Here is a 22,606-nt window from a genome sequence, read left to right on the forward strand (position 1 = left end):
ACAGCTGTCAGTCACGCCCTCCGAGGCGCGGCTCCTGCTGTTGCCAGGCTGATTCCCCACCTGGCTGCCTTCCCGCTAATCCTGTTTGGCAGGGAGCTAATTGGGATTTATCTGGCAGCGCCCAGGGCCTGCCGAGCGCTCCGCGCTTCCTCCCCGAGGCAGGAGCAGGAGCAGGAGCAGGAGCAGGAGGAGGAGGAGGAGGAGGAGGAGGAGGAGGAGGAGGGAGCCTGCGAAAGGCGCTCGCTCCTTCTCCCTTTCCCCATCCCCGCCCGCAGTTTTTCCCGGCTAATTACCGGAGAGAGGAGCGGGGAAAGGGGGGGGAAAGCGGGGATTTTAATTATTTCATTTAACACTTGGCAGGACCCAGCTTGACTCCCCGCTGAGCAGCGCCTGGAAATAGAGAGCTTTTAAAGGAATAAAGAGCTTTTAGGGGAATAAAGAGCTTTTAGGGGCTCTCGGCGGGAGAGGAGGGAGCGGGGCTGGCGTGTGCGGGGAGGGGTGGGGATGGTAATTCACACCATTCCCAGGAAACATTCCCAAGACGCGCTCCCAGTAAACGCTGCCCCTCCTGGAGGGCTGGATAAGCGCTGCCTCTTCAAAAAAAGGGTTTTTTCCCCATGAAACATTCCCAAAACGCATTCCCAATAAACGCTGCCACTCCCAGAGCGCTGCCTCTGAAAAAGAGGATTTTTCCCCCACTGAAGAACTTTGGCCAAGCAGATCCAACACTGCGCCACAGCAGCCAGGACGCAGCAGAGCAGTGACCGTGACACCCCCGGTGCTGTCCCCTGTCCCCAAGAGCAGCCAGGACAGAGCAGTGACCGTGACACCCCCGGTGCTGTCCCCTGTCCCCAAGAGCAGCCAGGACGGAGCAGTGACCATGACACCCCCCCGGTGCTGTCCCCCGTCCCCAAGAGAGGCCGGGACAGAGCAGGGCCGTGCCGGTGACACCCCCGGTGCTGTCCCCCGTGCCCCCGCGACGCTCCGGGAGCGCAGCCCGGCGCCGCCCGGAGGGGAAGCTGCGCTGCTCGGCGGGCTCGCACCGCCACCTGCCGCCGTCACCGAGCCTCTCCCGCCGCCAGGAGCTCCAGAGGGAGCGGGGCAGAGCCCGGAGCAGTTCCACAGACCCGCGCAGAGGAGGGGACAACCGGGGGACGCACAGAGGGACACACAGGACCCTTCCAGCCCTTGCCCATCGCACCCAGAGGGGCTGCACGGGGCACAGCACGGCGTTCCCAGCACTCCAGCTCCTTTTGCAGCGGCTCGGGAGAGCCACGAGCAGCCAGCCCCAGCTCGGGACAGCCAGCCCCGGCTGCTGCCCTGCTCCCGCCGCGGTGGCACCCCTGGCACCGGGAATGGCACGGGAAGCACCCGGGTTCCCGGTTCCGCGGGGATCGGGAAGCAGCAGCCAGCAGAGGATGCTGTGGGCTCGGGAAATGTCCCTGTGCTCCTCCCCGGGTCCCCGTGTCCCCCCTGGCAGCGGGGCTCATTCCCAGCCCATCCCTCGGGATCAGCGAGGAAATCCGGCTTTATCAGCTCCCTCCACAGCTGGGGCTGCTTCAATTCCCTCAGGTCCTCTGGAACGAGGGGCAGCTGGGCTGGCACAGCCTCGTCCCACCCCGCACCACCCCAAAAAGCTGCTTTGGGCTGGCAGTGAGCCCAAAGGTCCTGGGGTGAGCAGAGAAGGGAAGGGGAGCAGCTCCAGCCCCAAATTTGGGGCAGTCCTGGTTCAATCCCTTCTCCTCAGTTCCTCTGGCACCCAAGGGCAGAGCTGGCACTGCTTTGTCCCATACCACTCCAAAAAATGGTCCCAAAAGTCCTGGGGTGAGCAGAGAAGGGAAAGGGAGCAGCTCCAGCCCCAAATTTGGGGTACTCCTGGTTCAATCCCTTCTCCTCAGCTCCTTTGGCACCCAAACCTTGTCCAACCTGGCCCTGGGCACTTCCAGGGATGTGCCAGCTCCTCTGGGCACCAGTGCCAGTGTTTACCACCCTCACTGTTAAAATTTATTCTATTTATATTTCTATTTATGCCAGCGTTTACCACCCTCACTGTTAAAATTTATTCTATTTATTCTATCAAGTCTAAACCCTCCCTCCTCCAGCTTAAACCCATCCCTGCCTCTCTTTGCTTTTCCCTGAAATTTCCCAAGGAATTCCTGCACACCTGGAGCTCCCCAGCGCAGCCAGGAGCAGGACAGGAATTCCCTGGATCTCAGCAATGCCCCAACCTTGCCCAGTGCTCCCAGTTTGCCCCAGTGCCCGCCCTCCCAGGCCGCTGGTGGAGGTGAGAGGCTGAGGATGGAGAGGAAGATGAGGGAATCACCAGGTGGGGATGGAGAGGAAGATGAGGGAATCACCAGGTGAGGATGGAGAGGAAGATGAGGGAAGCACCAGGTGAGGATGGAGAGGAGGATGAGGCAAGCACGAGGTGAGGATGGAGAGGAAGATGAGGGAAGCACCAGGTGAGGATGGAGAGGAAGATGAGGGAAGCACCAGGTGAGGATGGAGAGGAGGATGAGGCAAGCACGAGGTGAGGAGCTCCCATTGCTCCAGCACATCCCGAGGGATGAGGATGACAGGGACGAGGCCAGCCAGGCTGATGGTGGATGGAGAAAATGGCAATTTTGGGTTTTTATTTTTTAGCCCCACCACTTACCGGCCAGAAGCTTCCTATGTTCTTTAGAAAGCAGAGGAGGAGAAAAAGGAGAGAAGAAATCAGGTTAGAAGCAGGAAAATCAGGAGCAGCCCCCAAGCTTTGCTCCTCCCCAAGCCCCCTCTGCCACCTGCCAGGGAGGAACTGCCCCAGGGGACACCAGGGCACAAGGAGGGGACAGCAGGGCTGGCTGCTGTGGTTTTGGGGACATTTCCCATGACAGGAAGGAACTGTCCCCAGGGGACACCAGGGGGACACAGCAGGGCTGGTTGCCGTGGTTTTGGGGACATTCCTGTTTGCTGGGGGGTGTCAGCTCTGACTGTCGCCCTGGGCACAGCGGCACAGTGCCCGGTGCCACATCAGGGCCACGCTCCCGGAGCTGTGCCTGGCACAGGAGCTGTTGTCACCACCCCTGGCACTCCCTGGTGTCCTCTGGCATGCCACCACACCCCGAGGGCAGCCCGGATGTGCCCGGGACAGGTGACACGGGACAGGTGACACGGGCCAATGACACGGGACAGGTGACGGGACAATGACACGGCACAGGTGACACGTGCCCAAGGCCAGCAGGCAGGAGCAGTGCCAGGGCACACCACCCCATTATTCCTGGGCATTCCCAACCTTCCCCAGCCACGTCCCCCCGGGCTGTGGTGGCCCCAGGGCTCGGGGCTGGTGACAAAGTGACAGTGCCACCTCCCGGTGTGGACAGCTGGGAATGTTCCTCACCAGGATCCAGGGAAATCAGGGCAGGGAAATGATGGAGCTGCCTGGCCAGGAGCCCCCAGAATTCCCCCAGGGAATGGGAACAGCAGCTCTGAGCACCAGGAGGGGACGGGAGGGACAAACCCCAAACCTGCCCTCAGAGCCCATGGAGAGAGGGGGAAATGGGGAAAAGGGGCAGGGGGCTCTGGGAGGGCTGCTGAAGGGTGGGGAACGTGGTCTCACAAGGGTTAAAAGGGCCTTGGGGGCCCCTCGGCCACGCTGGGCATTGACCACAAGCTGAGGGTCACCATGGGGACACCAGACCATTCCTGTGCTCAGCCACATTGACCCAGAGCTGCAGATGGACACTCCAGCCCCATCCCACACAATTCCTGCCCTCTCCACAGGCCCCTGTCCTTCAGAGACCCCACAGCCACACTGGACACTTGACCACGAGCCAGACTGGACACTTGACCCCATGGAGCCACAGGACAAGCATGACTCCTGGATGACTCCAGACAATTCCTGTGCTCAGCCAAATCCACCCAGAGCTGCAGATGGACACTCCAGCCCCTTTCCAGACAATTCCTGCCCTCTCCACGGCCCTCTGTCCTTCAGAGACCCCACAGTCACACTGGACACTTGACCCCACGCAGCCACAGGACAAGGATGACTCCAGACAATTCCTGTGCTCAGCCACAGCTCCAGACAGACATCCCAGCCCCTTCCCACACAATTCCCATCCAGACCCCTCCCCAGCCCAGCAGGGCTCCCACATCCCCTCTGACTTCCAGAACAAAAGTGCCATTGAGCCCAGCCTGCCTCTCCTTCCAACCCCTGCAAAACTCCCCCGATTTATGATTTTCCCCTCGCTGGAGCTGCAGCTCCGTGGGGCAGCTGTGAGCATCGAGGAGAGGCAGAGAAGTTTGTTTTGGCCCAGGTTAAATAAATCCAAACCCGAAAGGAGGGCGGGAGGCTCCGTGCCAAGGTCAGGGGGAAGTTTCCTGTCACAGACATCTTTTATGGAAAATCTTTTCCTTAGGGTTTTTCCTCCTGAGGAGCTGAGAGGCCTCAGGAACAAAATGCAAACAATGGTTATCTGCTGCTGTGGGATGCAGCAGGTGCATCTGGGATTGGTCTCATGTGGTTGTTTCTAATTAATGGCCAATCACAGCCCAGCTGCCTCGGGCTCTCTGTCAGAGACAGAAGCTTTGTTATCATTCTTTGCTATTCTTATTCTTAGCTTAGCTATCATTCTGAAACATTTTCTTCTATTCTTTTAGTATAGTTTTAATGTGACATATATCATAAAATAATAAATCAAGCCTTTGAAGCATGGAGTCAGATCCTCATCTCTTTCCCAATCTGAAAACCCTGTGATACGGTCACAGCCACCCTGGGCAAGATGGTGCTGGGCCATCCCCTGTGGCACCCAGCCCTTCCCTGCCCGTCCAGGCCGTGCCCGTGAGTCACTGGCACTGCTGGGAAGCCACGTGTGGCCTGGCCAAGCCACCCTGGGGCTGCTCCTGAGTCACTGCCAGGGTTTAACCCAGACAGGGGCAAAGCTCAGCCGGGCACGCTGTGCCAGGCAAAGCCTGCACGGATCCCAGCTGGAAAGGAGGATCTGGAATGGATTTAACCCAAACGCGGGCAGGGCAGGGGTGACTGTCCCAGTTATCCCAGGAGGGGAGCTGCTCCTTGCAGGGATGGGATTGGGCAGCTGGGAACAGCCAGAGCCAGCACAAGGGGCTGGGAAAGCCAGGACACATCCAGGCACCACTCGCGATTTGAAGCAGCCGCCTGATGCTGACACTTTGTAGGGATCCTATGATTATTCCTCCACATTTCTATCCACTGATGAGGATCTTACTCTTCTAGTATATGAATTACAATCTACTTCCAATCCTTAGAATCTGGTTTAAATCCAGAGAACAGTGATAAACATAACCTTATTCATACTAACCCTATCGCTAACCCTAAGTATCCTCCTGACTGCACTGAACTTCTGACTCGCCCAAATAACCCCAGACTCAGAAAAAACATCCCCATACGAGCGTGGATTCGACCCCCTGGGATCTGCCCGACTCCCCTTCTCAATCCACTTCTTCTAGCAGCCATCCTCTTCCTCCTGTTCGACCTAGAAATCGCCCTGCTCCCAGTTATCCCAGGAGGGGAAGCTGCTCCTCGCAGGGACGGGATTGGGCACCTGGGAGTGCCCAGAGCCAGCACAAGGGGCTGGGAAAGCCAGGACAGGCACAAACAGCTCCAGCAATTTCATCATGCAATCCCTCGGAGAGTTTTCCTCGAGCCTGGCAAGGAACTGAGGATTTTCTGAAGTTTGGGGCACGCTTTTGTTAATTACAGACTAATTAGGCACGTTAGAGCACATCAGCACCAAACTCCGACCCTGCCTCCTTGTAGAGCTGGGATTGTGGGATTGGGAGAGGAGGTTCTGGGATTGGGAGAGGAGGTTCTGGGATTGGGAGCTGGAATGGGAGCTAAGAAGCATCCCCAGAGCCGGGATGGGAGCTCAGGAGCATCCCCAGAGCCCCATCAGGACAGAGGGAGAGGAAGAGGCCGGCACTGCCCCACCTTCCTCCCTTCCCCAGCTCTGCAAATCCCCGAAAGGCTGCCAGGATTGGAACCAGATGTGTCGGAAGCGTCTCATTAGCGGTAATTGCTTTGGGAGGATTTGAGGTTTCCCCTCTCTGCCACCACCACCAAAACCCTTGGAAGGAGCGGGACAAGGGGAAAAAACCCCTCGAGGCAGAGCTTGTGCTGCACAAACGTTTGGGGAAAGTTTGTCCAGCCGGGGCTGGCGGCAGGCTGAGGGATCTGAAACCATCCCGGCAGATTAGGCTGGAAAAACTCCGCCTAAATCCCACTTTGGCTGGAAAAACTCGGCCTAAATCCCACTTTCCTGCCTCAGCAGGGCCAAATGAGCCGTGAAATGGGCTCAGAGCTCAGGCCCTGGCACCCTCCTGGCTTTCAGAGGGGGAAAGCACGCACAGGACATGCCAGGAGCTCCTTCCCAAAGTTTGGGACACTCCAGCAGCTCCAGGCGTCCCTGACCCATCCCTGGTTTTCTCCTTGGGTCCCAGGGCTGATCCAAGCTCTCAGAGCAGGCAGGTCCTGGCAGGGAACAGAGTAGGGACCCCCAAACCCAGGCAGGGTTCAGGGTTTGTGGGTCTGGATGGGATCCAAGCCCTTCCAAGGCCCCGTGGCACCCAGGGCCAATCCCTCCCTGTGCTGCACAGGTTTCCCATGCCAGGTGTGACCTCCCACCTGCTCCCTAGATCACCTGTTTGTTCCTGGGCTGAATTCCCACTGCTCCCCATGAAACCACCAGAATTCCCAATTTATGGCATGGATCCCCATGAAACCACCAGAATTCCCAATTTATGGCACGGATCTCTCCACAGCTCTCCCCACCAGCGCTGGGTTTGATCCGTCCTCCCTCAGGGAGCAGAGCAGAGCCACCCTGCTGTCCCCAGCTCTGGCTCCATCCCTTCCATGGGGCTGAGCTGTGCCCAGCCCTGCTGAGGGGGGATCACGGAAAATCCAGGGAGCAGCTCCCTGAATCCCAAACCCCACCAGAAGTGTCCCCATCTGTGTGCAGGGCTGTCCCCATGTCCCCATCTGTGTGCAGGGCTGTGCCTGTCCCTGTGTCCCCTTTTGTCCCCATCTGTTGTCCCCTTTGCTGGGACCCCGTGCCCGTCACCAGCCCCGGGTGGGACAGAGCGATGGTGGCTCAGAGGAGGAGCTGCAGCCCCTGATTTTGGTGGGAGCAGCACAGGGGGGCCAGCAGCAGAGCCGTGGGGCTCCTCTGGGGTGTCGCTGTCCCCAGCACAAAGGGCGCCTGTGTTGCAGCCTGGCGCTGCTCCCTGGGCACGCAGCCAGGGCTGGCAGCTCCAGCAGAGCAATCAAAGCCCTGCTTGTGCTGCAGAGCCCCCCGAGCACGGCTGGGGCACCCACGCAGGGAGGCAAGGCCACAGCAGCCTGCCGGGACAGCCTGTGCACAGATGGGGACAAGGGGACAGCCTGCACACAGATGGGGACAGGATGGGGACAGCCCTGCACACAGATGGGGACAGGAGCCAGGCTGGGCTGAGGAAAGGCTGTGCCACGGGCATGGGCAGCTCCAGGATCCCTAAAAACCCTTCCCTTGCCAGGGCAGGAGCTGGGAATGGATCCAGGATGGATCCCTGTCCCCACCATTCCAGCACAGACACCCCAAATCCCTCCTGCTGCTGGCACGGATCTGGTGATGCCAAACCGGACAGGATCAGCTCCCATTGGCAATTCTGAGCCCACACTCCCTGCACAGAGCCAGCCCCTTTGCCCAGCCCAGGCAGCTCATCCCAGCTTCCCAAATCCCCCCTCCCCAGCAGCACAGCCTCTCCAGTGTCCCCATTTCCCTGCAGTGTCCCCAAATGCCAGCTCCCCCCAGGAATCCCACCGGCCTCTCCTTTTCCTTCGCTGCTTTAAAGTCGCTTTTCCGCCGCCCTGAATAATTGACGGGAACATGAAAATTTAAACTCTTTCAAGATCCCATTAAAATTCATTCCCTTCCCCTCTGGAGAATTGCCACTGCCAGAGTCCCATGTAGGGCAGCTGCCTCCCTCCCCAGGACTTACCTCCAGAGCAAATTCCCTCAGAATTGTTCCATGGAGACCCCAAAACAGCATCCTGCATCCCTCCCCAAAACAGCATCCTGCATCCCTCCCCAAAACAGCATCCTGCATCCCTCCCCAAAACAGCATCCTGCATCCTTCTCCAAAACAGCATCCTGCATCCCATCAGCATCAGCCTGCTCATCCCATCCCTCCTGATCCCAGCAGCAATCCTGCAGCTCTGCCTCCTCCTGCCCCCTGACGATCCTGCATTCTCCTGCATTCCCAGGATAATGGGATCCTGAATTTCCCTGAATTCCCAGGATAATGGGATCCTGAATTTTCCTGCATTCCCAGGACAACGGGATCCTGCTCTGATCCAGGACTGCAGCCTCTCATCCCCTTCCTCACAAGAATTGTGGGCTGGGATTCCCAAAATCCCTCATCCCCAGTTAGTCCTGTTGTGCATCCCTTCTTCCCTGACCCTGAGGAATAACTGAGGAATAACCTCAGGAACAACTGAGGAATAATCTAAGGAATAATCTAAGGAATAATTGAGGAATAACGGAGGAATAACCTCAGGAATAACCTCAGGAATAACCTCAGGAAACCATCATGCAGCATTAAAAAAAAACAGTAAAAAATAAAGGCCAGAGCTGCTTTCAGTGCTGTTAAAACGCCACCAAAGCCACCAATCCCTTTTCTGGGAGCACCCTGTGCCTCCCAGCTGCTTGCCAGCCCTCCAGAGGCTGCAGGGCAGCTCGGGTTTCCCAGGGAAGCTGGAGTTAATTAACTGTCACAGCCCTGGGCAAAGCCCTCCCAATTCACCCCACTTGACCAAGTGACCCCGAGGATTTGGAACAGGCTCCATAAATCCAGGGCCACGTGGGGTTTGTTTTCCTGGAGGGAATTGCCAGGGAGTTCACACCTCCCTTTCCAGCACAGGGACTCCATCCTCAGCATCCCTGAGATTCCCTTTGCCAGGGAATGTTTTATATCCATGCCCCTGTAATGGGGACAGAGGGGTTTCATCCTGTCCAAGGAATAGGGAAATCCATCTCACAGCCTCAGGAACCACACAAACCATCCCTGTGTGGCTTTCCTGCCCCACTTTCCATCCCAAAGAGAAGAGCAACGATGTTCTTACCTAATGAATAATCCACAATCCACCAGGGACGGGGCAGCACATGGAAAGAAAAACAAACACAGGGAAAAACAGCTGGATCAGAACAGGGGAAATCCTGCTCAGGAAAAGGGCCCAGCCCTGCTCCTGCCTGGGCATGGGCAGCAGCTGGACCCTCACCCCAACAATGCTGCAGCCCCCTCCTCCCTCTAGGGCACAGATTGCCCTAAAAAAAGGTGCAGAACCTCAGTGATCTCCCCCCAAAAAGGCTCCAGCCCACCCTGCAGAAATTTCCCCCCAAAAAAAGCTGCACCCACAGAGATTCACCCCAAAAATCTGCAGTGTCGTAGATCAAGGGGTCACTCAATACATTTGCAGCCCCCCAGGGCAAAGATTCACCCCAAAAGCCCTGCATTTTCCCCTAAAAATTCACCCCAAAAATCCTGCATTTTCCCCCCAGAGATTCACCCCAAAAAGGTGCAGCTCCTTAGGGAAGAGATTCACCCCCAAAAGCTGCTTCCTCCAGATATTCACCCCCTAAAAAACTGCAATTCTCCCTAGAGATTCACCCCCAAAAACCTGCCATTCCCCCCAGAGATTCACCCCAAAAAGCTGCAATTCCTCACAGAGATTCACCATAAAAATCCTACATTTCCTCCAAGATTCACGCCCCGGAGCAGGGGTGACCCCAGAGGGGCAGGGCAGGGCTCCCGCGCTCCCGTCCCAGAGCAGGGAGGCCAAGGGGGCAGCAGCTGTGCCAGGGCCGTGCCAGGGTTGCCAAGGCTGCCGCGCTCTGTTATCCACCAACAGCCTTTGAAGTCAGGGCCCAGGAATGTCCCCATGCCAGGAGGGGGGGACGGGGACCCCAGGGCCAGCAGGGGCACCTGGTGCTCCCCAGAGCATCCCGAGCACAGCCCCTGGGCAGGGACACACAGCACGGCCGGCAGGAGTCACAGAGTTCACAGAACTCACAGAATCCACAGAGTTCATAAAACTCACAGAATTCATAGAATCAGAGAATTCACAGAATACACAGAATTTACAGAATGAATTCACAGCATCACAGAATTTACAGAATTCATAGAACTCACAGAATCCACAGAATCCCAGAATTCCAGAATCCACATAATTCATAGAACTCACAGAATCCACAGTATTCTCCAAATGAATTCACAGAATCACAGAATTCACGGAATGAATTCACAGACTCCACAGAATCACATAATCCAGAGAATTCACAGAATCCCCAGGTTGGAAGAGCCCTTCAAGACCATCAAGTCCAACCCAGCCCCAACACCTTAACTCAACCCTGGCACCCTGAGTGCCACATCCAGGGATGGTGACTGCACCACCTCCCTGGGAATTCCCAAAATTCCCCCAGATTCTCAGAATCCCCAGGTTGGAAGAGCCCTTCAAGACCATTGACCCAACACCTCAACTCAACCCTGGCACCCAGTGCCACATCCAGGCCTTGTTAAACACACCCAGGGATGGGGACTGCAGCACCTCCCTGGGCAGCCATTCCAGAATTTATCACCCTTCTGTGAAAAACTTCATCACCCTTTCTGTAAAAAACTTTAATCATCTTTCCGTAGAAACCTTTATCACCTTTCTGTAAAACACTTTCCCCCAACATCCAACCCGAATTTCCCCACCAGAGGGAACGAGGAGCTCCCTGAGGAACTGAGGCCTGACCTCGTTATGGTGCAGCTGGAAGGACCCAGCAGAGCCAATTATCCATTTTTATCCATTTTTATCCATGTTTTACCCATTCTCCACCCATTCCAGAGCTGAGATGTGATTTCCCCCACCCACAGCCTGGCTCAGCACCCCGAGCTCCCCCAGGCCATCATTGCCAGGCCACAGCTCCTGGGGCCACATTCCAGCCCTTTCCTGGCAGGGCCACCCCACGGACGGACGGACGGACAGACAGCTGGGAAGCGTCTGTCCTGCAGATCCCAGGGCACGGGGTCAGCCTTCTGAGCTCTCAGGGAAAAAATCCCTGCTGGAAAACGGAGCAAAAGGCACTGGCTCTGTGTGAGTGTGCATGGAACGCAGGATTCTGGATCTGCAGCTGGGCCCTGCTCTTATCAGGACAGATGCAGTGGCCAGAGGGTCCCCAAAGAGCAGCTCCAGCCCCCTCTGCTCCTTCCTTCCACCCTCTGCCTGCTCTGGGATGGATTCCAGAGCTCCTCCAAAGGGTTCCCACGGCTGGGATGGCCAAAACCCTGCCCCTGGGGATGGAGCAGGGCTGTCAGCACCGCACAGGCCGCGGAAACACCAGGACCCAGTGCTCCCAGTGCTCCCAGTGCCCGGGGAGGAGGATGAGGAGGGATAATGCACAGAATGCAGCAGCAGGAATGTCCCCCACCCTCCTAAAGGCTTCCTCCTCTCCTCCTTTGCCCATGGTGGAAAAGCCCAGCCTGAAGGACCAGACCTCCTTGGAAAAGGAGGGCCTGGGGTGGGAACGTCCCCACCATGCATATCCCAGAGCCTGAACCCCCAAACCACAGCAGGGACACGGCTGGGGCAGCCTGGCACTGCCAGGAAAGGCTGGAAAAGGCTCCCTTGGGCACAGAAAGGACAAATGCAGGGCCTGAGCAGGGCTGGGAGAAATGGAACAACAATTCCAGCTGGGATTTCAGTGCCTGGGAACTGGGGCTTCCATGGGCCACAGCAGCATGGAAGGAGAAGCTTTGGGATGCAGAGTTTAAAGGGAATTTGGCAGGGATGCTCAGTCTGAAGCAGAGCAAAATTCATAGAACAATTCCCAAACCTCTCCCAAGTTGTAGAGTTTAAAGGGAATTCAGCAGGGATGCCCAATGTGAAGCACACCAAAACCCCTCCCAAACCTCCCAGCAGTTTTTATCCATCACTCCCAAGCGGAACAATCCTGTTGTGTCCATTTGGACACGACAGCCTGACAGGTTCCTGGTGCTGCATCCCAAAAAAGGCTCCATCCCACTCCAGCAGCAGGGAAGTTCCAGCTCCTGCTCCCTTCCCTGAGCAAATCGTGGGGAAGCAGAGCAGGATCAGGGTCTGTCTGTCCAAGGCAGGAAAAAGAAGGCAGCAGGACTGGGATGTGAGCTGGATTAAAGCAGCTCTGGACTGAAAAATAGCCCTGCACCAAAAAAAGTATATCTGGACCCAAAAAACAGCCCTGGACACAAAAAACAGCCCTGGACCCACAAAAAACAGCCCAGGACCGAAATAAAAAAAGCCCTGGACCCAAAAAACCAGCTCTGCATCCACAAAAACAGCGTTGGACCCCCAAAAAACAGCATTGGACCCCCAAAAAACCAGCCCAGCCTGCAGTGTTTTCCCAAGTGAGTGGGTGGGAAATGCAGCCTTTGATGTTCCACTGAGCGGCTCCAGAACAAAGCTGGGCCACGGGAGATAAAAACACCAAACAAACCTCGCCACGGGACACGTCCGGGACATGGGCTGGGAAAAATTCCGTGGCCAGGGAGGGCACGGCTGCGCCAGCGCCCTGGAAAAACCACAGCACAGCTGCTCTCCTCTCCCAGCAGGGCAGCAGGGCCCCAAACCCAGCGTGGTGGGAAAAACCAGCTGGGAAAGCTGCTCTGGGCAGGCAGGTGCCTCCACAATATATAATATATATATATAATATAATATAATATAATATATATATTATATAGAATATATAATATACATAATATATAATATATTATATATAATACATAATACATTATATATTATATATTATGCATAATATGTTATGTATTATATATTATATATTGGGAGGCATAACATTATTATTATTATTATTATTATTATTGTTATTGTTATTATTGTTATTACTTTCCCTGTGTATCCCTTGGTGAGCTCTGGCATTGCCCAAATTCCCTGGAATTGAGAATCCTGATATTCCCCTGACATCCCTGGAAAGTGCCCAAATTCCCTGCAGCAGGCAACAGTGGCACCTCCCCAAAATTGCTCTCGCTTCCCTTGAAACTGCCCCAAATTCCCTGGAAATGAGTTACCAATGGTGCCTGCCCAATATCCCGCTCACACCCCTGGAAGTTCCCCAAATTTCCTGGAAGAGGCACCAGTGGTGCTCCCCAATATTCCCCTCACATCCCTGGAAACTCCCCAAATTCCCTGGAATCGAGGCACCAGTGATAATCCTATTAATCCTCTCACACCCCTGGAAATTGCCCAAATTCCCTGCAGCAGGCAGCAGCGGCACCTCCCCAAAATTCCCTTTGCACCCCTTGAAATTCCCCGAATTCCCTGGAACCGAGGCGCCCGTGGGGCTCCCCAGTTTTCCCTTCTCACCCCTGGAAAGTGCCCAGGTTCCCTGGAGCTTCTCCCAGCCCTGGCAGTGCCCAGATTCCCGGGAAGCGCCCGGAGCTGCTGGCAGGGCCCCAAGGGGAGGCATTGCTGGAATTCCAGGCTGGCAGGGCAGGAGCCGTGCCAGGACAGGGCATGGGGACAAAGCTCGGGCAGGGGGAGCTGGGCAGGGGCTGGGCAGTCCAGGGATGCTGGACAGGGAGAAAGTGGTTAGGCCAGAGCTACTGGGCAGAGACTGGTCAAGGCTACTGGAAAAAGAGTGACCAGTCCAGGGCTACTGGACAGAGAGAAAGTGGGCACTCCAGGGCTACTGGGCAGGAGGAAACCGGACAGAGACTGGTCAGGGCTACTGGGAAAAGAACTGACCAGTCCAGGGATGCTGGGCAGAGAGAAACTTGTCAGGGCCACTGGGCAAAAACTGGTCAGGGCCACTGGGAAAAGAGAAGCTGGTCAGGCCAGGGCTACTGGGCAGGGACTGACCACAGCAGGGCTCCTGGGCAGGAGGAACGGCCTGGCAGCCTCGGGAGCCGATCCTGCAGGAAGTGCTGCAGGATGTCCCAGCCTCCCACTCCAGATTAAAATTCCGCAGGAACAAACGGAGCCTCTCAGCTCCTGCCACCAGCCCGGGGCCGTTTCACATTTCTGCCACAGGGAGGGAGGGAAGGGACCCTGGGGCTTGATGGGGACGGGGCAGGGCAGGGATCCTAAATCATCACCTGCCCATCATCCACTGACCCCAAAATCAGTGCTACCACCCCAAACACACACAAACCAGCACGACACCCCTCAATCACCACCCCTGCCCATTCAGGGGCTGGGAATCCCACAAAAAAACCCAAAAAACCCCCCAAAAACAAACAAAAAAACCCAAAAAAAAAAAAAAAAAAAAAACCAAACCAAAAAAACCAAACCCCAAAAAAACCCCTAGAACAGCCTCACCTTCCACACAGTGCTCCACCTCCTCCAGGTTGCCCAAGCTGATGCGCACCAGGCTGGAGTTGAGCCACACACCACTGCCCATTCAGGGGCTGGGAACCCCACAAAAAAAAAACTCAAAAAAACCCCAAAAACCCTAAAAAAGCCCCTAAAAAGCCCTCAAAAACCCCCCCAAAAAACAATCCAGAACAGCCTCACCTTCCACACAGTGCTCCACCTCCTTGAGGTTGCACAGGGTGATGCGCATCAGGCTGGAGCTGAACTGCCCATTCGGGGGCTGCGAACCCCACAAAACCTCTACATAAACCTCACAAAAAAAAAAACCTCAAAAAACCCCAAGAAAAACCCCAGAACGTCCTCACCTTCCACGCAGTGCTCCACCTCCTCCAGGTTGCGCAGGGTGATGCGCATCAGGCTGGAGTTGAGCATGAGCTCGTTGCGGTGCGCCGGCCACAGCGCCTGCGGCGCGGGGTTGACGAAGAAGATGCGCGTGTCCCCCGTGGCCACCTGGTTGTCACAGATCAGGGGGTCCCCGAAGCCCCCGATCACCACCTTGTTGCCCCCGTCCAGCAGGATCTCGTGGGTGACGATGTCCTTGCCCTTCAGGTAGCGCCAGACCCGCACCTGCCACGGGGAGGGGACAGGTCACCACCTTGGTGGCTTTGGGGGATCCTGTTCTGCTCCCTGGGCTCTTTCCCCTCCCTGGGCTCTCATTTTCCCTTCCTGAGCTGTTTTCCTCCTCTCTGGGCTCCTGGCAGACAGATTTTATCCCCCTGCAAAAGGAACCATTCCCAATTTTCTGCCTGTGCTCCTTTGGCCCTTCAGGTGTCACCCCGGATCCAAGGGAATGTTCAGAGACAAAGATTTCTCCCCAGTGCCAAATTCCTCCCGGATCTGAGGCTGCAGAGTTCAAACCAGGGGCTGAAACCTCGCTGGGGGCCCCGGGGAACACAAATCCTGTGATCCCTGATCAACCTCAGAAATATTTTGTTTTGGTTTTTGGGGGTTTTTTGGTTGGTTTTGTTTGGTTTTTTTGTTGTTTTGGTTTGTTTGGGGTTTTATTGTTTGTTTGGTTTTGTTTTTTTTGGGGGGGTTGTTTGTTTGTTTGGAGGGGTTTTTTTGGTTTGTTTTTTTTTTTTTTTGCAGTCTGAGCTGCAGAATTTCAGCCCTGATGGAAAAAGGCCTCAAAGCTCACGCAGAGCTGGAGCCAAACTCCCCCAGAGTGTCCCTGGCAGGCTGGGAGGACGGGACTGGGGCCATTCCCACATTCCCCGTGGCCACGAGGCAGCGCCTCCTGCTCGGCCTCACCTGCCAAGCAGGAAAAGGAATAAATCCAGCACGAACTCAGCGCTGCCTGCAGGCACAAATCAAGGTGAGGAACCCAGTCTAGGAGTTTATCTCTCCCTGCTCTCCTCACACTTTCTCCCGCTGGTGAAATATTCGGAGCAGGACCCCGGGCCTGGGGGGTCTGAAATCCCTCCCAGGCGGCGCAGCCATCCAAAAAAAGCAATAAATGACCCCAATTATCCTCCCAAGCGCCGCAGCCTCCCTGCCCTGCCGCATACCTGAGCCGCGGGAGCAGCCCAGGTGCGCGCGGGGCTGTGACAGCTCCTCGGCAGCCGCACATGCCCCGGCTGCTCCCAGGCATGGAGCTCAGCCAGCGCTCCAGCAGGAAAGGTGGGGGTAACCCGGGGGCTGAGCCACCCCAAGGCCCCGAAATCAAAAATATGGGAAAATACAGAATGGCAAAAATAGAATTATAAAAGTAGAATTGAAAAATAGAATTTTAAACTAGTATTTTAAATATAGAATTTTAAAAAGAGGTATAAAAATATAATTTAAAAATAGAATTATAAGTGTAGAATTTTAAAATAGGACTTAAAAATAGAATTTTAAACATAAAATTTAAAATATATTTTAAAATATATTTTAAATCTATTTTAATTAAATATATTTGAAATCTATTTTAAAATATTAAATTTAGAATTTAAAAATAGAAGTATAAAAATATAACTTTAAAATACAATGATAAATATAATTATAAATATAGAAGTATAAATATAGAATTAAAATAGAATTATAAAAATAGAATTATATAAAAATATAATTATATAAAAATAGAACTATTATAAAAATTGAATTATAAAAATTGAATTATAAATATAGAATTGTAAATATAGACTTTAAAACCAGAATTATGAAAATATAATTATAAAAATAGAATTATTATTAAAATATGTTTTTATGACAATTTATTTTTATAAAAATAAATTATAATGGAAAAATTCCCACGTGGGATGTGTCCCTCCCTGCACAGCCCAGATCCAAGCTGATGGGAAAGAACAGGGACGGGGACAAAGTTTTGCTGCTCCGAGGTCTCCACGGGATTTTCTCTCCTCTTTGGTTCCCCAGCACAAACCCAGCTCCCAGCAGGGTGAAAGGAGTGGTGAAACCCCAAATCCCACCAGGGAGGGCAGAAATCCCCCCGAAATTTGCTGAGGTTTAACCCCAACAAAGCCCCACTCGCACTCATCCTCCTCCTCCTCCTCCTCAGAGCGAGGAAGGAGCAGGACCTGCATTTCCACGGCTGTTTGGGAATGAGAGGGGCCTGAAAGGCTCCAGCTCCCCCAGGAGGGACAGCTCTGGTTTCTGCTGGCTGGGAGCAGGGACAGCACCCGGGGGAACACCTGGAGGAACGTGCCAGGAGAGGCTTGGATGGAAAGAGGTTCAGGACGGAGAGATTTAGGTTTAGGTTTAGGATGGAGAAGTTCAGGTTTGGGGTGGAGAGGTTTAGGATGAAGACCAGGACATTTCCTTCCCCCAGAGGCTGCTGGGACACTGGAATTTCCCCTGTTGCTCCCAGGGATGCCCAGGTGAGATTTTTGCATGGATAAGAGTCAGACTCTCCTCCTTGCGGGTTCCCCCCGACCCCAAAACCATTCCAGGACCCCCTGCAGGAGCCTGGAGGAGGGACCCCACAGGAACCACGGCACCCCCAGCCCCACGGGCCAGCCCAGGTGAGCGTGGGGAAGGTGTGCAGGGCCCAGCCCCGGTTCTCAGCCAGCCCAGGTGAGCTCTAGGGAAGGTGTGCAGGGCACAGCCCGGTTCTCAGCCAGCCCAGGTGAGCTCTAGGGAAGGTGTGCAGGGCCCAGCCCCGGTTCTCAGCCAGCCCAGGTGAGCTCTAGAGAAGGTGTGCAGGGCCCGGCCCCGCTCTGGGGAAGGTGTGCAGGGCCCAGCCCCGCTCCCAGCTCTGAGGAAGGTGTGCAGGGCACAGCCCGGTTCTCAGCCAGCCCAGGTGAGCTCTAGAGAAGGTGTGCAGGGCACAGCCCGGTTCTCAGCCAGCCCAGGTGAGCTCTGGGGAAGGTGTGCAGGGCACAGCCCGGTTCTCAGCCAGCCCAGGTGAGCTCTGGGGAAGGTGTGCAGGGCACAGCCCGGTTCTCAGCCAGCCCAGGTGAGCTCTAGAGAAGGTGTGCAGGGCCCAGCCCCGGTTCTCAGCCAGCCCAGGTGAGCTCTAGAGAAGGTGTGCAGGGCACAGCCCCGGTTCTCAGCCAGCCCAGGTGAGCTCTAGAGAAGGTGTGCAGGGCACAGCCCGGTTCTCAGCCAGCCCAGGTGAGCTCTAGAGAAGGTGTGCAGGGCACAGCCCCGCTCCCAGCTCTGGGGAAGGTGTGCAGGGCACAGCCCGGTTCTCAGCCAGCCCAGGTGAGCTCTGGGGAAGGTGTGCAGGGCACAGCCCGGTTCTCAGCCGGCCCTGGGAAGGTGTGCAGGGCCCGGCCCCCTCCCAGCCAGCCCCGCTCCCTCCCCAGCCGCTCCTCCTGCCTCTCTCCCCGCAGTCAAGCCCAGACACCTTCCCCAGCCGCACCTCCCGCAGCCCCGGGGCAGGTGAGCAGCAAAGCAGGGCAAAACCCCAGCCAGACAAAGCAGGGAAAATAGGGGGAAAAAAAACCAACCCACCCCTCCTCCAGCAGCAGAAAACACAGCCCGGGGCTGGCTCCGGCGAGCGGGGCATTTTCACAGCTCGGGGTCTGGGTTTTTGTGTTTTTTGGGTGGGGAAAAGCTGAATTCTGCCCAGCTCCGCAGCAGATGGGGATTGGCGATAATTGGCGTGGCTGGGGCGCTCGGAGCCGGGCACAGCAACATCAGAGTCCGGCGGCCTCCTCCCACCCTAATGAATGGATGTGCGAGGCGCGGAGCCCGGCAATCACCTGCGGGGCATCATCCCATTCATCAGCGCCGCAATTAAGACTTTGTCACCGCTGACTCACCGGCGACAGCGAGGAAAGGAAGGGAGACGGGGAAAATGGGGCTGGGACCTGTTTGCAGGAGGACCCTGCCCTGGGGAGCGCTGTTTGCCCAGGGAGAGCACAAAACGCTGGGTTTAAGGGGGTTTTAAAGCTCCGCGGAGGCACAGCTTTATCCAGGCACGGGGGTGTTTTAAAGGCGGGGGGAAAAGTAAAAAAAAAAACAAAATAAAAGGGGTTTCCAACATGCCAGGAGGGTGCGTGCTGTAATATGGAAGGGGACCACCTGTACAGAACATTCCTGGCAGGAAAAGGCCGCGGGAAATGCCAGGATTGGCTGTGTAAAGCCAGGTGGGAAGTTGGAGCAAAGTCCCCTCTGGAGGAGCTGTCACTCGGGATGGGAAACACCGAAAGGGGTCACCCGGAAATTTGGGGGGATAAAAGCCAGAATCAGCTCTGCTTCCATGAAATTTGGGGAGATAAAAGCCAGAATCAGCTCTGCTTCCATGAAATTTGGGGAGATAAAAGCCAGGATCAGCTCTGCTTCCACGAGATTTTGGTTGATGATAAAAGCCAGTTTCAGCTCTGCTTCCAATGCTTCCCCTTTTTTCTCTCCCTGTGCCTTTCCCCTGCCCCTTCCCCAGCAATTCCCACAAAACCCCCCCAAAACCTGCCCTCCATTGTCCCGGACAGGATCCACATCCTCTTCCACACTTCCTAGGGCACTCACAGAACCTGGATTTGCCCTATAAATAGCAGTGCCTGGCTGACCATGGGGACAGCCCAGAAAAAGGCACTTCAGGGGGCAGGAAGGGACAATGCCAGCAGCAGCAGCTTTGGGCAGAAGTCACAAACTGCACCCAGGAGTGCCAAACCCCTTGGGAAAAGGGCCCAGCAGCGCTTTTTGGGAATTCTGTCATGCTGTTCCTCCACTCCCCTGGCAGCCCGGGCACGGCTGGCAGCTATTTCGGGCTGTTTATCTAACATTAATTCACATTTCTCCTCCCGGTGCTTATCTGCCTCTATCGGAGCGCTCAGCTGGGAGGGTTTGGGAAAAACAATGCCCCGAGCACGGAATTCACGGATCCCCACGTGCCCGGACCACCCAGATCCAGCAAAACTCGGGATTTTTGCGTGTGGGAGCTCCAACAAAACTCGGGATTTTTGGCTGTGGGAGCTCCAGCAAAACTCGGGATTTTGGGTGTGAGAGCTCCCTTTCCTCTGCAGATAAGGAAGAGGCTGACAGGAGATAACGGCGCGGGGGTCCGAGGGCAGGACAGGAGGAATTGGGGCAGGAATTTCCTCAGCACAGGATCCTGGATTTTCTCCCAGCTCCCCCGAGGGCAGTGCAAGGACAGCAGGAGCCAGGGGTCAGGCTTAATCCCGAGCTTGCTGCTGGAATTTAGGTTAAAAACAAACCAAAACAAAATAAACAAAAACTGCAGGCACGGCAAATGCGCACAGTTCCACTTCCAAGACTTGGGAAGATGTGAGGAGGGCAGCGAGCCAAGAGCTGCTGCAAAGCTGCACATCCCCAAGTCACTGCAGTGACAGGAGATTCATCAGCTCCCAGCTCCTTGGGACGCCCCAAATCCCAGCCCAGAGCTGCTTTTCCCTGCAAAGACACCGTGGAATGCACTAAAAACGACACAGGAAGGGCTGATGGGCAGGGAAAGGGACAGGGAACTGCTGTCCTGTGACATTCCCGAATGCCCCAGCACTGCCACAACGGGATGGGATGGGATGGGAGCTTTCCTGCTTTCACTTTCACACCACTCCAAGGCTGGAAGGATCTCTCAGGAGCCTGTCCTGGCCCTTCTGTGCTCTTTGGAGACCAGGAACGGGCAGGAGCAAAACCCCAAACTCCAGAGCCGGCAGCACAAACCTCACCCGGGCACTGCTCAGGGAAAGGCAGGGAGGAGATTCCCCTCCCAGTGTGAGGAATTCAGACTGTGCTTCCCAGAAAGGCACCACGGGCAGCCCCATCCCACTGCTGGCTGCTCCAGCTGGGGCTGGATTGCACCTTGCAAAGACAGAGCTGCTTCTCTCAGCCCTGCTTTTCCTTATCCTGGCTTTTCCCCATCCCAGCTTTTCCCCCCTCCCAGCCTCCTGCCCTGCTGCTGCAGGATGATTTTCCTGCCAGGCCCACACCTCGCTGCGAGAAAATGCATTCATTTATTTCTCACCCTGGCGTTTCTGCGTGGCCACCAGCGCCACTGGGCCGCCTCCCGTGGCCACCTCGCCGCGGCCCCAGGTGGCCACATCCAATCCATCTGTGCCCCACCACGGGCACGGCTCATTAATGCTCGGCCGAGCACCCAGGATGTGCCAGACACTCCGCAAACAGACGGAGCCGGGGGGGCTGCGAGCTGCAGATGGGTCGGGGGGCGCTGGCAGCGGGCAGGGGCTGGGGGATGCTCGGGGGATGCTCCAGAGCCCCGCAGGGAGAGTTCCCCAAAGGGAAAGTTCCAATTCTTCTCTGCCACCAAAGCATCGCCCCCGGCCCCGCTCAGCACTAAGCAAAATCAGGGTTTTGAGGAGGAAAAGGGGAACGGGGAGAAGAGGCAAAGGCGAGGGAGGAGCGTGTCCTTGCAAGCGAGATTCCTGCCCCGGCAAGGGTTAAGGCATCCGGCACGTTTTCTGTCAAGCGGGCGGATGGGATTTCAGGTTGCTCGGGACTCTGTGCGCTTCGGGGGGAGATAAAAACCCCGGAGCCCGAGGCCAGGTTGGTGGTTAAACAATAGCCCGGGCTGCGGGAGAACTCGAGATGCTGCTCCAGTCAACAGGAGAGGCTCGCGGAAAGTTGGGAGGCAGCTCCGCATCTCGCCACAGCCAAAGAGGGAAATGCCCATAAAAAGCAACCTCTGGAGATCCCCCCCGCACCCCCCCGGCCACAGAACAGCCGGAACCTCTCCACAGCTTTAAAAAACCCCCGATCCCAGCCCAAGCCGCGCACGGGGCGAAAGTTCTACCTTGCACGAGTAGGTGTGGTGCACCGGGTCCACGTTCATGATCTCCTCCACCGTGCCCGTCAGCACCACGTTGGCCTCCTCCTCGCGGCGCTCCAGCTCCCGCTCGGGGCAGCTGGCCCGGGCGGGCAGCGCCAGCGGTGCCAGCAGCGCCAGCAGCGCCAGCAGCGCCCGTGCCAGCCGCGTCCCCATGGCCGCCCGCCGCCGCTGCCGCCCGCCGTGCCCCGAGCCCCGCAGACAAAGCGGCCCCGCTCGCAGGCAGCGCTGGCGCCGCAGCCGAGAGGGCCACTTTTGTTCCAGGGAGGTGAAAAGGAGGAAAGAAAGAGGAGGGAGGGAGGGAAAGGCAGGCGGCGAGGGGAGGGGAGAAGGAGGAAAATCCCAGGAGGAGGAGGAGGAGGAGGAGGAGGAGATCTGGAAGGCGCTCGGCGCTCGCTGCCGTGGCCCTGGAAGAAAGCGCGCAGATTTGCATGCAATCTGAATTGCTGATAAGGAGGGAGCGGGGCTTGGGGGGAAGAGAGGAGGAGGGAGGAAGGGAGGAAGGCAGCGCGGCCGCCCGCCCGCCCTGCTGGCAGCGCTCGGTGCGAACGCCGCCCCCAGGAAAGGGAGCCGCGGTTAATGGATAATCAGCGCCGCAACGTGAGGAGACTTTTAAAGGTGTAGGGACCGCAGCCGGCCCCGCCACCCCCTCGCCGTGAGTGGCAGCTGTCCCCAGCTCTGGCACGGGGTGTTCTTCACTCCATCCTGCACCCCCGAGATGCCCAAAGTGGGGTTTGTCCCTCCCTGTCACCCCCACTCTGTGTGGCAGCTGTCCCCAGCCCTGTTCTGGGCTGTCCCCGCTCCATCCCGCACCCCCGAGATGCTCAGAGATGGGTGACATTTCCCTCCTTGTCACCCTCAGCCCGAGCAGTGGCTGTCCCAGCCCTGTCCCCTCCATCCCGCACCCCCGAGATGCTCAGAGATGGGTGACACCCCGGCATGTCCCTCCCTGTCACCCCCAATTCCGCCCCAAAGATGCTCCCGTGTTTCCCCCACAGGGAAACTGAGGCAGGGCTGGTCCC

The 22,606-nt window shown here is 56.4% G+C and overlaps 1 protein-coding gene across 1 annotated transcript in view; it reads right to left on the reverse strand.

The window, feature by feature from the left end:
- The window catches only part of AGRN (agrin), a 66,364-nt gene extending 44,499 nt beyond the window's left edge, over positions 1–21,865 (reverse strand). The window contains 2 exon segments of the mRNA XM_059487567.1: positions 14,704–14,965; positions 21,552–21,865. Of these exon segments, the coding sequence (XP_059343550.1) occupies positions 14,704–14,965; positions 21,552–21,740 (451 nt within the window). The 5' untranslated portion in view covers positions 21,741–21,865.
- Between the last annotated feature and the right edge of the window lie 741 nt (positions 21,866–22,606).

The sequence above is a fragment of the Ammospiza nelsoni genome, chromosome 22 (genome assembly GCF_027579445.1).
Source record: "Ammospiza nelsoni isolate bAmmNel1 chromosome 22, bAmmNel1.pri, whole genome shotgun sequence".
Classification (NCBI taxonomy): domain Eukaryota; kingdom Metazoa; phylum Chordata; class Aves; order Passeriformes; family Passerellidae; genus Ammospiza; species Ammospiza nelsoni.